General features: G+C 46.4%; 1 protein-coding gene across 6 annotated transcripts in view; it reads left to right on the top strand.

Moving 5' to 3' along the window:
• Window positions 1-15,100, top strand: part of FANCM (FA complementation group M) — a 137,132-nt gene that overhangs the window by 68,214 nt on the left and 53,818 nt on the right. For all 6 annotated transcript variants that reach the window (XR_008310779.1, XM_053267683.1, XM_053267693.1 and 3 more), the window contains one exon: window positions 4,133-4,367. Coding sequence is in view for 5 of the 6 variants with exons in the window: in XM_053267683.1 (XP_053123658.1) it covers window positions 4,133-4,367 (235 nt within the window). In the remaining variant the exon portion in view is untranslated. The remainder of the gene's footprint in view (window positions 1-4,132; window positions 4,368-15,100) is intronic.

Here is a 15,100-nt window from a genome sequence, read left to right as displayed (position 1 = left end):
GTCAAATCATTTCCCTGCTGCGCCATTAGACGGATACCGAAGTCCCAGATTCTGATGCATTAAGTCAATGGGCTCATGGGGGTTAGGGTCCCAGAGGCCCAAAAATCATGGGGGAAAGACATTTTTTTTAAAAAGGGTTAAATAACATGCCCTACCATGCTCCACAGGCTTCCAGCTATCCGGCAATGCCCCCCAGAAGTCCAGATTCCATTGTTCTGTGATTTTTCATGGGGAAGAAAGGGTTTTTCTTATAAATGAGCCATAAAATGGCTCCCTTTTACAAAAGGGCAGCCAGAAATATCCTCTGAGGTCATTTCCGGCCATCTCCAAACAGTGAATACACAAAATCAACCATTTGTTTTTCGCATATGCTGAAGTCGAGTGTCAATTACCTGACTGTGGATATGCGAAACTGCAGATCCGAGGTTTGCCTATACCAAATTCCTAAGTCTTGCTGTGCTAGGAAATTATGGATGCACCAGCACAGCAACAGCTAGTGGTTATGGGAGAGGAGGTTATATGGCTTGGCAGATTAGGTCCACTGGTGCAAATATTTAGGACGGCCAAATATTTAGGAATTCTTTGTGTCTGCTTCCCATAAAGTCAGCAAAAAGGAGAAGAGAAATTATGCATGTTACCAGATAAAGTTATAATTAATTCTGTTGTGCTATGTCTTCTTAGACAGTCACAGAGGAGAAGGCAAAGTTGTAATTGATGAGAAAGTGAAGCTAAGAAGGAACTAAAAGCAGCTGTGAGCAGCAACATCTGTAGTGTTTGTAGGTGGAGTTATGCTTAAGGCTCTGTTGCTCCTCCAGTAAATCCTCTAGCTGCCTTATGTAGTAGGTATTCTCTTTGTGCATATGTAATTTCCTTCCATCATGCATGGATTGCTGCATCTGTCCTGTACTGTGAGCTGTTCTGGTCAAGGGATGATTTTTCCATGTAAGTGAGTTATTTTCAGGCCAAATGCATGAACCTACAACTGCAGGGCCTGTGAACAAAGTAGCAAAGCCGAGTTATTTAATGTAGTATTTGTGCACAATTTTGCCTTCTTTTTCTTACCTCTACCTACTACTATTCCTAAGATACTGGTTGGTTTCAATAGTCAGTCTAGTGAGCTGGTTACCCAGAAGACAATAGCATTCAATCCAAGTGATGGTTTGTCCACTTCAGAGTGCAACTCTATCCATGGGAGTAAGCCCCATTGACCTCAGTGGCACTTACTTCCAAGTAAATATGCATAGGATCAATGGATTGAATTTAAAATTTGCAAACAAACAAACAAACAAACATTGATCCACCCATAGGGAACACTGGGGAACTAGAATCACCCCATTGTCCCCCATGGGTAGGTCCTAGGGACACCAAACTGGGTTTGGTGGTAGGGCATGATGGGTGTGACCACCCAATCTACAAAAGAAATGGGCAAGCAGGTGATTTTTAATATTTTAAAAAAACTTTCCCCCCAAAACTCATGGGATCCTATGGTGGCTTATGTTAAAAATGGTTGTTTTCTAATCGCACGCTTGCCTCTTTCTTGTGGGTTGGGTGGTAGAAGCACCCATCATGCTGTACCACTCAATCCACTTTGGTGTCCTTAGGAGCTACCCATGGAGTAGAATGGGGTGATTCTAGTTCCCCACTGTTCCCTATGGCTGTGTTCCCTTTGACTGAAACGAGCAGAATGCACAAGTTCTGCACTGAAAAACACTGCAGAACCGAAGCACACAGAGCCCCTCCCAATGTAGATCACCCTCCTTTGCCAAACACAGTCCAAAGATGGCCAAAAAAGAATCACTGACTCAGAATCTACTGCCAGCCATAGTGCCTGTGCTGCAGTAACATTATTGGCACGAGTTGCTCTCTCACACACAATTATGACTCCATCCTACTTGTAACAGCTGCCACAGCACAGCAGCACCCTTAGCAGCCAGCAAACATAGCCATAAGCTCAACTATGGCAACATCTTCAGCCACTGACTGAGTATACTTTGCAATGCAGATTGCAGAGCAGACCAGAGTAGTGAGTGAAGCACAAGTTAGTCTCAAGACCAGACATGGAGCTCATCATGGCAGTCACCAAGAAATATTACACACACACACGCACACGCACACGCACGCACGCCAGTTCTTGCCACAACACCATCTCACGAACAGACCAAACCAAAACCACAACTTGAACGAAGGAATGAAGGAAGGCACCCAGGTTCTGCCTTTGTCGATCTGATATCCAACAAAGCCAGATAGTTAGCAGCAGTAAGTAGCACAGAATTGTACTCAGTGCTGAGAAAAGAATACCACAAAACCAAACCCTCCTTCATTCTAGGACTGGGGAGACCCGAGTTCAAATCCCCATTCAGCCATGAAACTAGCTGGGTGACTCTGAGCCAGTCACTTCTCTCTCAGCCTAACCTACTTCACAGGGTTGTTGTGAAAGAGAAACTCAAGTATGTAGTGCACCACTCTGGGCTCCTTGGAGGAAGAGTGGGATATAAATGTAAAAATAATAAAAATAATAATAAGTAAGGGCTCTTTCTGCCTCCCAGGCCCTTTGAATACATTTTGAAATTCCCTCCGTTTTTGTTCCCACATTGTCAGTCTGAGATCCAGAAAATCGGTTGTAGCACCAATAGCACAGCATATAATCAGTGCTGAGAAAAGAAAACTACAAAATCAAACCTTCCTTCCTCCTCTCCTGATGTATCCTCTTGTTCATAAGGGCTCTCTCTCTCTGCCTCCTGCTCGCTTTGAATACACATTTTGAAAATCCCTTCAAAAGTGTTTCCCCCCTCCCTCCCCCCAGCCAATGGGAGCACAGTTGCCCATGCCAGCACTTGATTTGTATGATAAGCCAATCAAGAAGCAAGGAGCTCGCAAGCGAATTGGAAGCCAGAGCCAGAAAACCAATCAGCAAGAGGGGAAAGCCCTTGAATTGCATGATTTGATTTGACTTTGAATCAGCCCCTTGATTTAAGGGACAATTTGATTCATGGTCGAATCTGTGAATTGCCACTGATTTGGTGTGATATTATTTGTGCGTGAACAAATTGCACATCCCTATAAGCACATAAGAACATAAGAACAGCCCTGCTGGATCAGGCCCAAGGCCCATCCAGTCCAGCATCCTGTTTCGCACAGTGGCCCACCAGATGCTACTGGAAGCCACAGACAGGAGTTGAGGGCGTGCCCTCTCTCCTGCCATTACTCCCCTGCAACTGGTACTCAGACCCATCCTGCCTTTGAGGCTGGAGGTGGCCCACAGCCCTCCAACTAGTAGCCATTGATAGACCTCTCCTCCATGAAGTCATCCAAACCCCTCTTAAAGCCATCCAGGTTGTTGGCTGTCACCACATCCTGTGGCAGAGAGTTCCACAAGTGGATCACGCGTTGTGTGAAAAAGTACTTCCGTTTGTTGGTCCTAGACCTCCTGGCAATCAATTTCATGGAGTGACCCCTGGTTCTGGTGTTGTGTGAGAGGGAAAAGAATTTCTCTCTCTCCACTTTCTCCACGCCATGGCTGATTTTTTAGACCTCTATCATGTCTCCCCGCAGTAGTCTTTTTTCTAAACTAAAAAGCGCCAGGTGTTGTAGTCTTGCCTCATAAGAAAGGTGCTCTAGGCCCCTAATCATCTTGGTTGCCCTCATCTGTACCTTCTCCAGTTCAACAATGTCCTTTTTATGATGTGGTGACCAGATCATGGTTATCTGGTACCTCATTTAACTTGCAATGTGTTTTACATGGTTTTTTTGCGGGGGGCATATTTGGAGTAGCTCACAGTTTAGAGCCAAAAGTCTACTAAAATATTGTAGATGCTAAATTAAAATAAGTAGTACTTAAAAAACATAGGACTGATCCTGATGTCACACGAGACTGCAATTAAATCTTGGTTCTGTGCAACATCCCTGAGAAGTGGAAGAGTGCATTCCTCCCCCACCCCCAATTCCCTGTGAAGCCTCAGCAGAATTCTACTTCTGACTGAGGATCGAAACAAACCAAAGTCCAGTCGTGAATCCAAATGGAGCGGTCTTGGTTTATTCTAACCAGTTTTGCTGGTTCTATGTAATGTCTGAACCAGCCCATAGTATTGCAAACAATAAAAAAAATCAAAAATCAAATTCCTCTCCATTGTAGACTTACAACCAAAGCCAATCCAAAAGAAGGAGCCTCCTCAAAGCTATTTCTGAAAACAAAGGACTCCATTTGTACCAGCATAGCCCACGCATGATTCCAGAAGGTATCCAACCAAAGATGCACAGGATGCTGATTACACCTGCAGAGGTTGAGCCAAGCATCTACAGACCCAGCTTGAAAGAGAGAAGAGGCCACACCCCTCTAAAAAGATGGCTTCCCTATTCTACTGGTGCAGGTAAGATGAGAGTGGCACCCACTTACTTAGTGCTAATACAAAGACTCCTCTCTCTTTCGTTTGTTACACAAGAACTTGTGTAATGGTTGCCCATTAAAATGGATTGGCAGTAGATTCAATACAGTCAAAGAAAATACTTCTTCATGAACACATAACTGACATGAAATTTGCTGCCACAGTCCTCTTTGCAGGGGAAAGAGGATGGTGCTGAAAGACCAAGGAAAGGTGTGGGTGCCTGGACACCAAGTTATATAAGCAAGCACAATATGTGAGATGGTAGAATGTGCTAAGTTCCACATCATTTAAGCGGTAGAGTCAGACATCTTCATTTATAATTTCATTCTTTTTGGTGCCTGAGTGAATTTGTAACTTCTTTAATTGTCTTAACTGACGATATTTTTTCCTAAAATATTCTTGTTTTCTGAAAAGAAAATCCACTGATTTTTATTTATTTTAAAAATGTATATTCCTCCTTTTCATAAATTCTCAAGGAAACCTACAAAAAACACGGCTAGTTAAAATAATAAAGTACTACTTCTAGTGCTGCTATGAATATTTATATACCACTTTTCAGCAAAAGTTCTCAAAATGGTTTACACAGAAAAATAAATAATAAATAAATTAGATTTTCCTGTCTCCAAAGGGCTCACAATCAATATCAAAAGAGACTGGGCAGCAGAAAAGAATGGTTTAAAATTCAGTATGAATGAATGAATACTTTATTTTAGTCTTTGACCAGCATGAGTAGAATTTAACATAGAAGACATAAAACAGAAGAACTTCAGAACAAAGTACAGCAAACAAAATTTGGATTGCTATAATGTGTTAAGGACATGCTATCACCCTCCGGATCAAAGCGCTGAGAGTGATCTGGAGTTGGAGAAACAAATAAAAGAGGTATCAAAGAGAGACAGGGCAGTAATAATGGGTGACTTCAACTACCCACACATAGACTGGGTAAATTCACAATCAGGTAATGACAGAGAGGCCACATTTTTAGACGTGCTAAATGACTGTGCCTTAGAACAGTTAGTCGAGGAACCAACCAGAGAGATGGTGACTTTGGATTTAATCCTGTGTGGTGCCCAGGACCTGGTGTGAGATGTCAGAGTTGCAGAACCATTGGGTAGCAGTGACCATAGTGTAATCCAATTCAGCATATATGAGAGTGGAGAATTGTCAAGGAAGTCCAACATACTTCACAGGGTGATTGTTAGGAGAAACCTAAGTATGTAGTACACCTCTCTGGGCTCCTTGGAGGAAGAGCGGGATATAAAATGTAAAATAAATAAATAAATAAAATTAAATGTGTTGGACTTCAGAAGAGGAAACTTCTCTAAAATGAGGGGACTGGTAAAAGGAAGTTGAAAGGGAAGCTCAGGACGGTCAAATCACTCCAGAAAGCAGGGAACTTATTTAAAACCGCAGTAGTAGAAGCACAGTTGGAATGTATACTGAGAAAGAGGAAAGGTACCACCAAGTTCAGGAGGATGCCAGCATGGCTAACAAATAGAGTCAGGGAAGCTATAAAAGGGAAGAAGACTTCCTTCAGAAAATGGAAGTCTGCCCAAATGAAGAGAACAGGAAGGAACATAAACTGTGGCAAAAGAAATGCAAGGTGTCAATAAGGGATGCAAAAAGAGAGTTTGAGGAGCATATAGCTAGAAGTGTCAAGGGGGATAACAAAAACCTCTTTAAATATGTCAGAAGTAGAAAACCAGGAAGGTAGTTGACTCTTTAGAATAGATGATGAGGGTGTGGAAAAGATTATTAATAAGGGGATTGCAGAGAAGCTGAATGAGTTCTTTGCATCTGTCTTCATGGGGGAGGATACTGACCATATACCCCCTTCAGAATTGAATAACTGGGCAAATTTGAGGTGACAAGGCAAGATGTTCTTAACTGTCTTGAAAAACTAAAAATTAACAAATTGCCAGGGCCAGATGGTATTCACCCAAGAGTTCTGAAGGAACTCAAATGTGAAATTGCCAATCTAGCAAAAATATATAACTTGTCCCTACAATCAGGCTCTGTACCAGAGAACTGGAAAGTAACCAATGTGACTCCAGTTTTCAAAAAGGGATCCAGGGGGGATCCAGGAAATTAAAGGCCAGTCAGCTTAACTTCAGTGCTGGGTAAATTGATGGAAAGCATACTTAAGGGCAAAATTGTTAAGCATATAGAAGAACAGGCCTTGTTGAAGTAGAACCAGCATGGCGTCTGCAAGGGAAAGTCTTGCCTCACTAACCTTTTTATCAAATTCGTACACCGCCCCAAACTTTTGTCTCTGTGTGGTTAACAATAGCTGAGGTAGAAGCCTACGCTCCACCTGAGTTCGATCCCAACACTTTGTGGATTCCTAAACGTAGGTCACCCCCACGTCGATACGAAGAAGAACAATCCTCGGTGTATCGGCAGGATCTGTCCTGGGATTATCGGGATCATTATAATACCATGGAGTATAATTCCCCTCTTTTAGAATCGGAGCGTGTCTACAGCTCCTGGCATCGGAACCCTGGTTCCTATGATCGCATCCGGATGGACAGCAGCTTGGACTGCTCAGGCTATGTTCAATCCTGTTATGGGTCCTGCCACCTGGAAGACCTTGAGTATCTGCAGCTTTCAGTACTGAGGACTGTTTGAATGCCTCCCGTGCATGCGGAGGGGCAACTGTGTTCCCGCTCTCTGTGTCGTTCGCCTCAGGACCGGGAGGATTGTGCTGGGGAGTTCATGTTGGTATCGAAACAGCAGCAAGAGACAGTTCCAGTTTGGTGGCCGCCGCTGGAACCTTTGTTTCTGGTGCTGGCCCACCTGGCTAATATGCCTGGTTCTCCATCGGGTTCGACCCCTGTGCCTCAGGACTAGTCGGTCCCAGGGGACCCTACGTCGGACAGCGAGGATAGTTTGCAGGGCTCAGAGGCTGTCTCCCCGGGTTCGTCCCCACTTGATCTCCACTTGGATTCAAAGCCAGTTTCTCCGTCAGAGGACCTGAAAATGTATACCACCTATGTGACCCGTATGGCGTCGGCTCTGGGGGTGAACCTGGGTACCTTTCAACAAGGGGAGCTGGACCCCATGTTCAGCCTGATTGACTCGGAGGCCAAGGTGCCTGCTGCCTTGCCCTTCAGCTCAGCCTTGTTGAAAGTGGTGAAAGCCAACTCTCTCAGCCGAATAGGTGCCTGGAGAACTTCTACAGCGTGCAATTCCAGGAGGATACAGCCTTTTTGAAAAGTCACCCTGCCTCAAACTCTGTCGTTGTAGAGGCCTCTTTACAGAGATCCAGGGGTCATAGCCAGTCGACCCCAGGTGATAAAGATGGCAAGAAATTGGATTCCTTTGCGAGAAGACTTTGGGCTACATGGCATCCAACACTTATGTTCTACCTCACACACGTCTTCAGATGCGCCTCCTTCAGAGGTGGTTTTTGGATGTCTTCGATTCACTTTGGGATCCAGGTCATCTTCAGCATTTGCCCCCTCCAGGGGTACAAATGGTGGTCCACTGGTTGACAGAGGTCCGGCACCTAAGCATTGGTGCCCCTTTCCAGGTGCCTCCTCCCTCCCGAGTGGTCATGACGGAAGCCTCAGAGCTCGGTTGGGGAGCTCACCTTGATGGCTTTCGTCTGAGTGGCCACTTGTCTCCAGAGGAACAGACTCGATACATAAACTGTCTGGAGCTGTTGGCGATTTTCAATGCGCTCAAAGGTTTTCTGCCCTGTTGGGTGGCCATTCGGTACTAATTCAGACTGACAGTATGATGGCGAAGGCCTACCTCAATCACCAGGGCAGCACTTCCTCGAGGAGCCTTCTGTCTCTGGCCTTCGATCTGTGGCATTGGTGCCTGGACAACGGGGTGTCACCCCATGTGGAGTATATCCAGGGTGTCCTAAATGTTCAGGCAGATGCCCTGAGCAGGTTGACCATGGTCTCTCATGAGTGGATGCTGCATCAGGGTGTTTTGAGGGACATCTTTGTGGATTGGGGAGTTCCAAGTCTGGATCTGTTTGCTTCCCAGGAAACTGCACAATGTCCCCTCTACTGCTCCAGAGGGGGAGTTGGCGAGGGCTCTGCGGGAGATGCCTTTGTCCGGTCCTGGGCAGGTCCTCTCCTGAATGTGTTCCCTCCATTCCCGCTTCTTCCCATAGTCCTGCTCAAGCTGCGGGTGGATCGAGCCAAGACTATCCTGATCTCTCCGTAGTGGCCCAGGAGGCCTTGGTTTCCGGCCCTGACGAACCTAGTGGTGGACTCTAGATGTCTACCTGTCCTGCCTGTTGTCTCAGGAACAGGGGCGAGTGCTACACCCGGATGTTTGGTCCCTCCACTTGACTGTGTGGCGGGTCCTCCCGACTTCCCCTTGAGACTGCGAGAGGTGTTGGTGGCTGCTAGGAAGCTGTCTACATGGAAGTCACAAGTGGACTTGCTTTGTGTCCTTTGCTACCCTGCATGGGTTTGATGTTAGAGCTCGTAATGATGCTGTGTTTGACAGGAGCGTCCTGCAATCGATTTTCAGTTGAGCTGCTTGTTCTGAAATAAATTCTTCCTGGTTGTTTACCTGTTGCCTCTGTTTCCCCCCTCCTCCTTGGGTGCTAGCTTGTTATGCGCCCATTTGTGTAGAAGACAGAGACCAGGTTGAAGAACTACAGGTTACTCACCTGTAACTTTGGTTCTTCTAGTGGTCATCTGTACTTGTACACTCCCTCCTGTCCTCCCCACAAGGGCTACTGAAGCTTGACTCTGTGACTGAGGGGATGAGGAGTGGCACAGCTGCATATAGCGGCTGGGGGCGGGATTTCCACCCAAAGCAGGAGAAATCGAGCTTGTTAGATTCCAACGTGATCTCTGCGCAGGCGCATAGCCCATATGTGTAGAAGTACAGATGACCACTAGCAGAACCAACGTTACAGTTGGGTAACCTGTAGTTCTTAATCAGAATGATGAGGGAGGGGAAGGAGTACAATTTAATTTCACCCCCTCATTCCCAAATGGCCTTTGCAAGAAAGTAAAAAGTCATGCACTAGACATGAACAACCCAGTTTTGAAGTTTTGTACAAAGGCAGAAGAAAGGGACCTGAGAGAAAGCAACTCAAGAATCCACTTGAGAGAGCTCAGAAATGTAGACTCCCTCTTGAGCAAACTTGGAATGTTCTTTATTACAAAGACAGGAAGGTAAAAGCCACCTCAGAGCAGATAATTAGGCTTCATTCTGAAAACAAGCATCCTGCAAGGAGGAGTTATCACTCAGGTCATCCTCTTCAGCAGCCTCCAGCAGAACAAATGCCGATTGATGTGTGAAGCCTGCAGAGATCTGCTTTTGTTGCTCAACGGAAACCCAAATCTCAGCATGCTAAGCTTGATGGGTTTTCCTTTTGATCTTTAGTGTAGTGTTTATTTTAACATTATTGTTTAAAATGCCTGCTTATGACTGGATTGGCCCTAGAGAGCATAGCAGCTATTTCCTTCAGACCTAGTAGTTTCTCACAGCTTGTGAAGGGGAAATGCCAAGCACTGTTTTCAGAATCTTTGCACGGAAAGGGTACTAAAAGTTCAGCTTTGGCTTGGAGTGCATTTGGCAAAAGCATGAGAAAATCCTCCACCACCAGAGTAATGGTCTGTCTAGTTCAGACACCCGGCTTGGTTCTAGCCTTCCAAAGCAAGCTAGCACTGCTTGAGCTTCCACCACACATTTATCATAGTATAGTTTGGCAGTTCAGCAGGTGCCACAGTTATCCATGCTCTGCTAACTTCCTGGTTATACTACTGCCTGTAGTGGCTAGTCCTAACCAGGCAGGGGGCACCAAAGGAGGCACAGCTGCCTCTGCTTCCTGGTGGTTCAGGTTGCTCTTCTCTCTCCTGCCCCACCTGAGAGCCACACATCCTGGCTGGCCATTTTCCAGGTAGAGCTGTGTGATTAACCATGTAGCTCTATCTAATGAATGGCCAGCCTGAAGGCAGCACAGCTTCAGGTGAGATGGGAGAGAGAGGAGCAACCTGAGCTGTTTCCTTTGATGCCCCTCTGGCTTGTTAGGGCAAGCCACCACTGACTATTGCAATGTGTTGTGTATGGGGCTGACTTTGAAGGCTGTTCAGAATGTAGACTGCTACTCAGAATGTGTTTTTTTGGGGAGGTGGGATGTTACTTTGGAGGAAGCCCTTCTAATTGAGTTGGTCCTTGGTAGAGGGCAATATGGCAGTGGGAGTAGGATGTTCCAGGTAAGAAGGCACACTGGTTATATCAAAGCCATCATGCACTGTGGTCCTTCTCCCATCCAAGGAGACTCCAGTAACTCTCCCAGCAGCCCACCTTGCCTGAAGCTGGTGCTATTAAATGCCAGGTCCATAAATGCAAAGACCACAGCAATCCAGGAGGTGATTCTAGATGAGCACGCAGACTTGGCATGCATTACGAAGACCTGGTTGGATGAGGGGGGAGATGTAAATCTTTCCCAGTTGTGTCCACTGGCTTTCCGGGTGCAGCATTACCCAAGAGAGTGTGGGCAGGTCAGTGGGGTTGCCCTGGTTCAACCATCCCCCTCACCAGATGCACTGTCAGCCTTTCTGACCATTTCGAGTGCTTGCATGTAGTGATTGGATCGTGAGTCAAAGTTGGGATTCTGTTGGTATACCGCCCACCCCGCTGTCTAACAGTCTCCTTGTCTGAGCTGCTTGAGGTGGTCTCAGATGTGGCATTGAGGACTCCATAGTCTTGGGGGACTTTAATGTCCATGCTGAGGCCTCCTTGTCTGGTGCAGCACAGGACTTTATGTCCTCCATGATGACCATAGGCTTGTCTCAACTGATTTCTGGTCCCACACATGTGGTAGGCCATATGTTTGACTTAGTTTTTGAGCCAATGGTGGACAGTGGTGCTCCGTGGATAGTCCAGGAGGCCTCAATACCATTATCATGGATGAATCACCATCTCGTGAAGATTGAACTGAGGGTGGACCCAGAACACCTCTGCAGGGGTGGGGGACCAGTTAGGATTGTCCACACTTGGAGGCTTATAGATCCTGATGGATTCCTGATGATTCTGGGGGAGTTTCCTGCTGAGAAAGTGGACAATCCTGTTAAGAACATAAGAACAGCCCTGCTGGATCAGGCCCAAGACCCATCTAGTCCAGCATCCTGTTTCACACAGTGGCCCACCAGATACTGCTGGAAGCCTACAGGCAGGAGTTGAGGGCATGCCCTCTCCCCTGCTGTTACTGCCCTGCAACTGGTACAGAGGCATCCTGCCTTTGAGGCTGGAGGTGACCTATAGCCCTCCAATTAGTAACCATTGATAGACTGCTCCTCTATGAAGTTATCCAAACCCCTCTTAAATCCTTGCAAGTTGTTGGCTGTCACGACGTCTTGTGGCAGAGAATTCCACAATTTATTGTTAAATTTATACCCCACCTTTCATTAAGAAAATCCCAAGGTGCCAAAATCCGGATTGAGAAAATCCCAATCCCAATCACAAATTGATTATGCGTTGTGTGAAAAAGTATTTCCATTTGTTGGTCCTAAATTTCCTGGGAATCAATTTCATGGGATGACCCCTGGTTCTATTGTCATGTGAAAGGGAGAAGAATTTCTCTCTGTCCACTTTTTCCACACCATGAATGTTTTTATAGACCTCTGTCAAGTCTCCCCACAGTCGTCTTTTTTCTAAACTAAATAGCCCCAGGTGTTGTAGCCTTGCCTCATAAGAAAGGTGCTCTAGGCCCCTGATCATCTTGGTTGCCCTCTTCTGCACCTTTTCCAGTTCTACAATATCCTTTTTTAGATGTGGTGACCAGAATTGTACACAGTACTCCAGGTGTGGCCGCACTATAGTTTTGCATAAGGGCATTATAATATGAGCAGTTTTATTTTCAGTCCCCTTCCTAATGATCCCTAGCATGGAATTGGCCTTTTTCACAGCTGCCACACATTGAGTAGAAACTTTCAACGAGCTGTCCACCATGACCCCCAGATCCCTCTCCTGGTCAGTCACCGACAGCTCAGATCCCATCAAAGTATACCTGAAGTTGGGGTTTTTCGTCCCAATGTGCATCACTTTACACTTGCCGACACTGAACCGCCTTTGCCATTTTGTCGCACACTTACCCAATTTGGAGAGATCCTTTTGGAGCTCCTCACAAATGTTTTGGATTTCACTATCCTTAAGAGTTTGGTATTATCTGTTGATGCCCTGGTTTCCCTTTAGAATGAGGAGATGGGTCAGGCCAATGACACGGTCGTGCCTAGGCATGCCTGGTATAAAGGTGAGTTACAGACAATGAAACAGGCTGGTAGATGGCTTGAGAAGAAAACTCAGAATGAATGTGACCGAACACAGGCTAGAGCCCATATTAGGGCCTACTCTATGTCGGCGGCGAAAAAATCCTGCTTTCCCGCCACATTCATTCATTCATTCATTCATTCATTTACACTGTCAGATAGGTGTTATTGACTGGTTTGTTTTTTCCAGACATCAAATCCTTCCCAAGGACCTGGGATGGCTGAATTTTATTATCAATGTTGTTGCTGTTATTATAGATATCGTCGCAGAATATAGGCTGTTCCCAGTAAATTTGCTTTTTGTAATTGGCTGATGGTGATTTCTGTGGCTCCTATGGTGTTGAGGTGCTCTTCAAGTTGTTTGGGATTGCACCTAGGGCGCCAATTACCACTGGGATTATTATTAATATTTATTCGATTTCTATACCACCCTTTAAAAAATGGCTCAGGGTGGTTTACACAGAGAAATAAACCCTGTCTCCAAAGGGCTCACAATCTAAAAAGAAACATAAGGTAGACACCAGCAACAGTCACTGGAGATACTGTGCTGGGGGTGGCTAGGGCCAGTTACTCTCCCCCTGCTCAATAAATAGAATCACCACATTAAAAGGTGCCTCTTTGCCAAGTTAGCAGGGGTTATATAGTGATACCATCACTTCAGCTCAGTGTTGTCCAGTGGAGCATTTTGAGTGATTTGGGGCCTCCTAGCTGAGGACCCCAAAGACTATCAAACAGAACCCTCGGCAGACCACTGTGACTAATTTGTGTTACATTTTGCAGATAAAATCACTCCTATCTGTTCTGACTTGGATGCTAAGATTTTTGCGGCACTGGAACAACCAGTTGGCAACTTGTTGTTGCCAATGCACTGTCTAGTCTTGTTTTATTGGATGGCTTTCAGACTGTGTTGCCTGTGTTGGTGTGAGGAGGTGGACAGGCTGCTTAGAAGGTTGAGGCCTACAACTGTGTCTTCAACCCTTGCCCTTCATGGTTGGTGAAGGCTTCTAGGGAGGGACGGGGTCCATGGGTCGTGAATGCCTCTCAAGAGCAGGGGGTGGTCCCCCCTTGCCTGAAGGAGGCAGTCATTAGGCTCCTCCTTAAAACGCCCTCATTGGACCCAGATGACTTAAATAACTTTTGACCAGGTTTAAACCTCCGCTTCTTGGGCAACGTGTTGGAGAATGTGGCATCTCAGCTCCAGGTAGTCCTGGATGAATCTGATTACTTGGATCTTTTCCAGTCTGGCTTCCGACCTGGATATGGGACTAAAATTGTCTTGGTCGCTGTGGTGGATGACCTACGCTGGGAGATAGACAGAGGGAGTGTGACACTGTTGATTCTCCTGGGCCTCTCAGTGGCTTTCGACCATGGTATCCTTCTGGGACATCTCTCCGGGTGGGATTTGGGGGCACGGTTATACGGTGGCTCCACTCCTACCTGGAGGGTCATACTCAGAAAGTGATGCTGGAGGATGCCTGCTCCACCCCTTGGCCTTTGGCTTATGGATCTATTCTGCCCCCCATGCTGTTTAACATTTATATGAAACCTCTGGAAGAAGTCATCCATGGATGTGGGCTGCGGTACCATCAAAATGCTGATGACATCCAGCTCTCTTATCTATCTTTTAAGTCAGCAGACACCAGGGAGGCAGTGGATGCTCTGAACTGGGGCTTGGAGGCTATTCTGGACTGGACTGGATGGGGGCAAACAAGTTGAAACTTAATCCAGATAAGATGAAAGTGCTCTGGGTTGGTAGAACTGATCGTCCGATTAATGAGGTAAATCTGGTCTTGGACGGGGTCACACTGCCCCTGAAAGACAAAGTCCGCAGCTTGCGGATGCTTCTGGACCCAACGCTGTCCTTGGAGGCACAGGTGGTGGTGGTGTGCAGAAGCACCTTTTACCAGCTTTGGCTGGTACACCAGCTGCGACCCTATTTGGAGAAGTTGGACCTGACCTCAGTCATTCATGCATTGGTAACATCCAGATTGGACTACTGCAATGTGCTCTATGTGGGGCTGCCCTTGAAGACTGTTTGGAAGCTTCAGCTGGTCCAGAATGATGCTGCAAGGATACCCGTGGGTGCAAGTTGCTTCATGAGTATCACACCCATCCTGCGGCAGGTTCCTTGGTTACCGGTCCGCTTCCAGGATAGATGGAAGGTGCTGGTCTTGACCTTTAAAGCTCTACACTGCTTGGGGCTGGGGTGCCTGTTGGACACATTCGCCCATATGAACCTGCCAGGGCCCTCCGCTATATATCTCAGGCCCTGCTCATGGCCCCGCCACTGGAACCAGAGTTCCGGTTGGCGGGGACTAGAGACAGCACCTTTTCAGTTGTGGCCCCTCAGCTTTGGAATGCTCTCCCTCAGGAGCTTTGCCATGCTCCCTCGGTGTTTTAAAAAAACAACTTAGAACACATCTTTTTAAAAAGTTTTTTTTAATGCCCCATCTGTGGTTATATCTGGTA

Source organism: Hemicordylus capensis, chromosome 1 (genome assembly GCF_027244095.1).
Source record: "Hemicordylus capensis ecotype Gifberg chromosome 1, rHemCap1.1.pri, whole genome shotgun sequence".
NCBI lineage: Eukaryota > Metazoa > Chordata > Lepidosauria > Squamata > Cordylidae > Hemicordylus > Hemicordylus capensis.
Note: the sequence above shows the minus strand (reverse complement) of the source record. Positions and strands in the feature narration are given on the sequence as shown.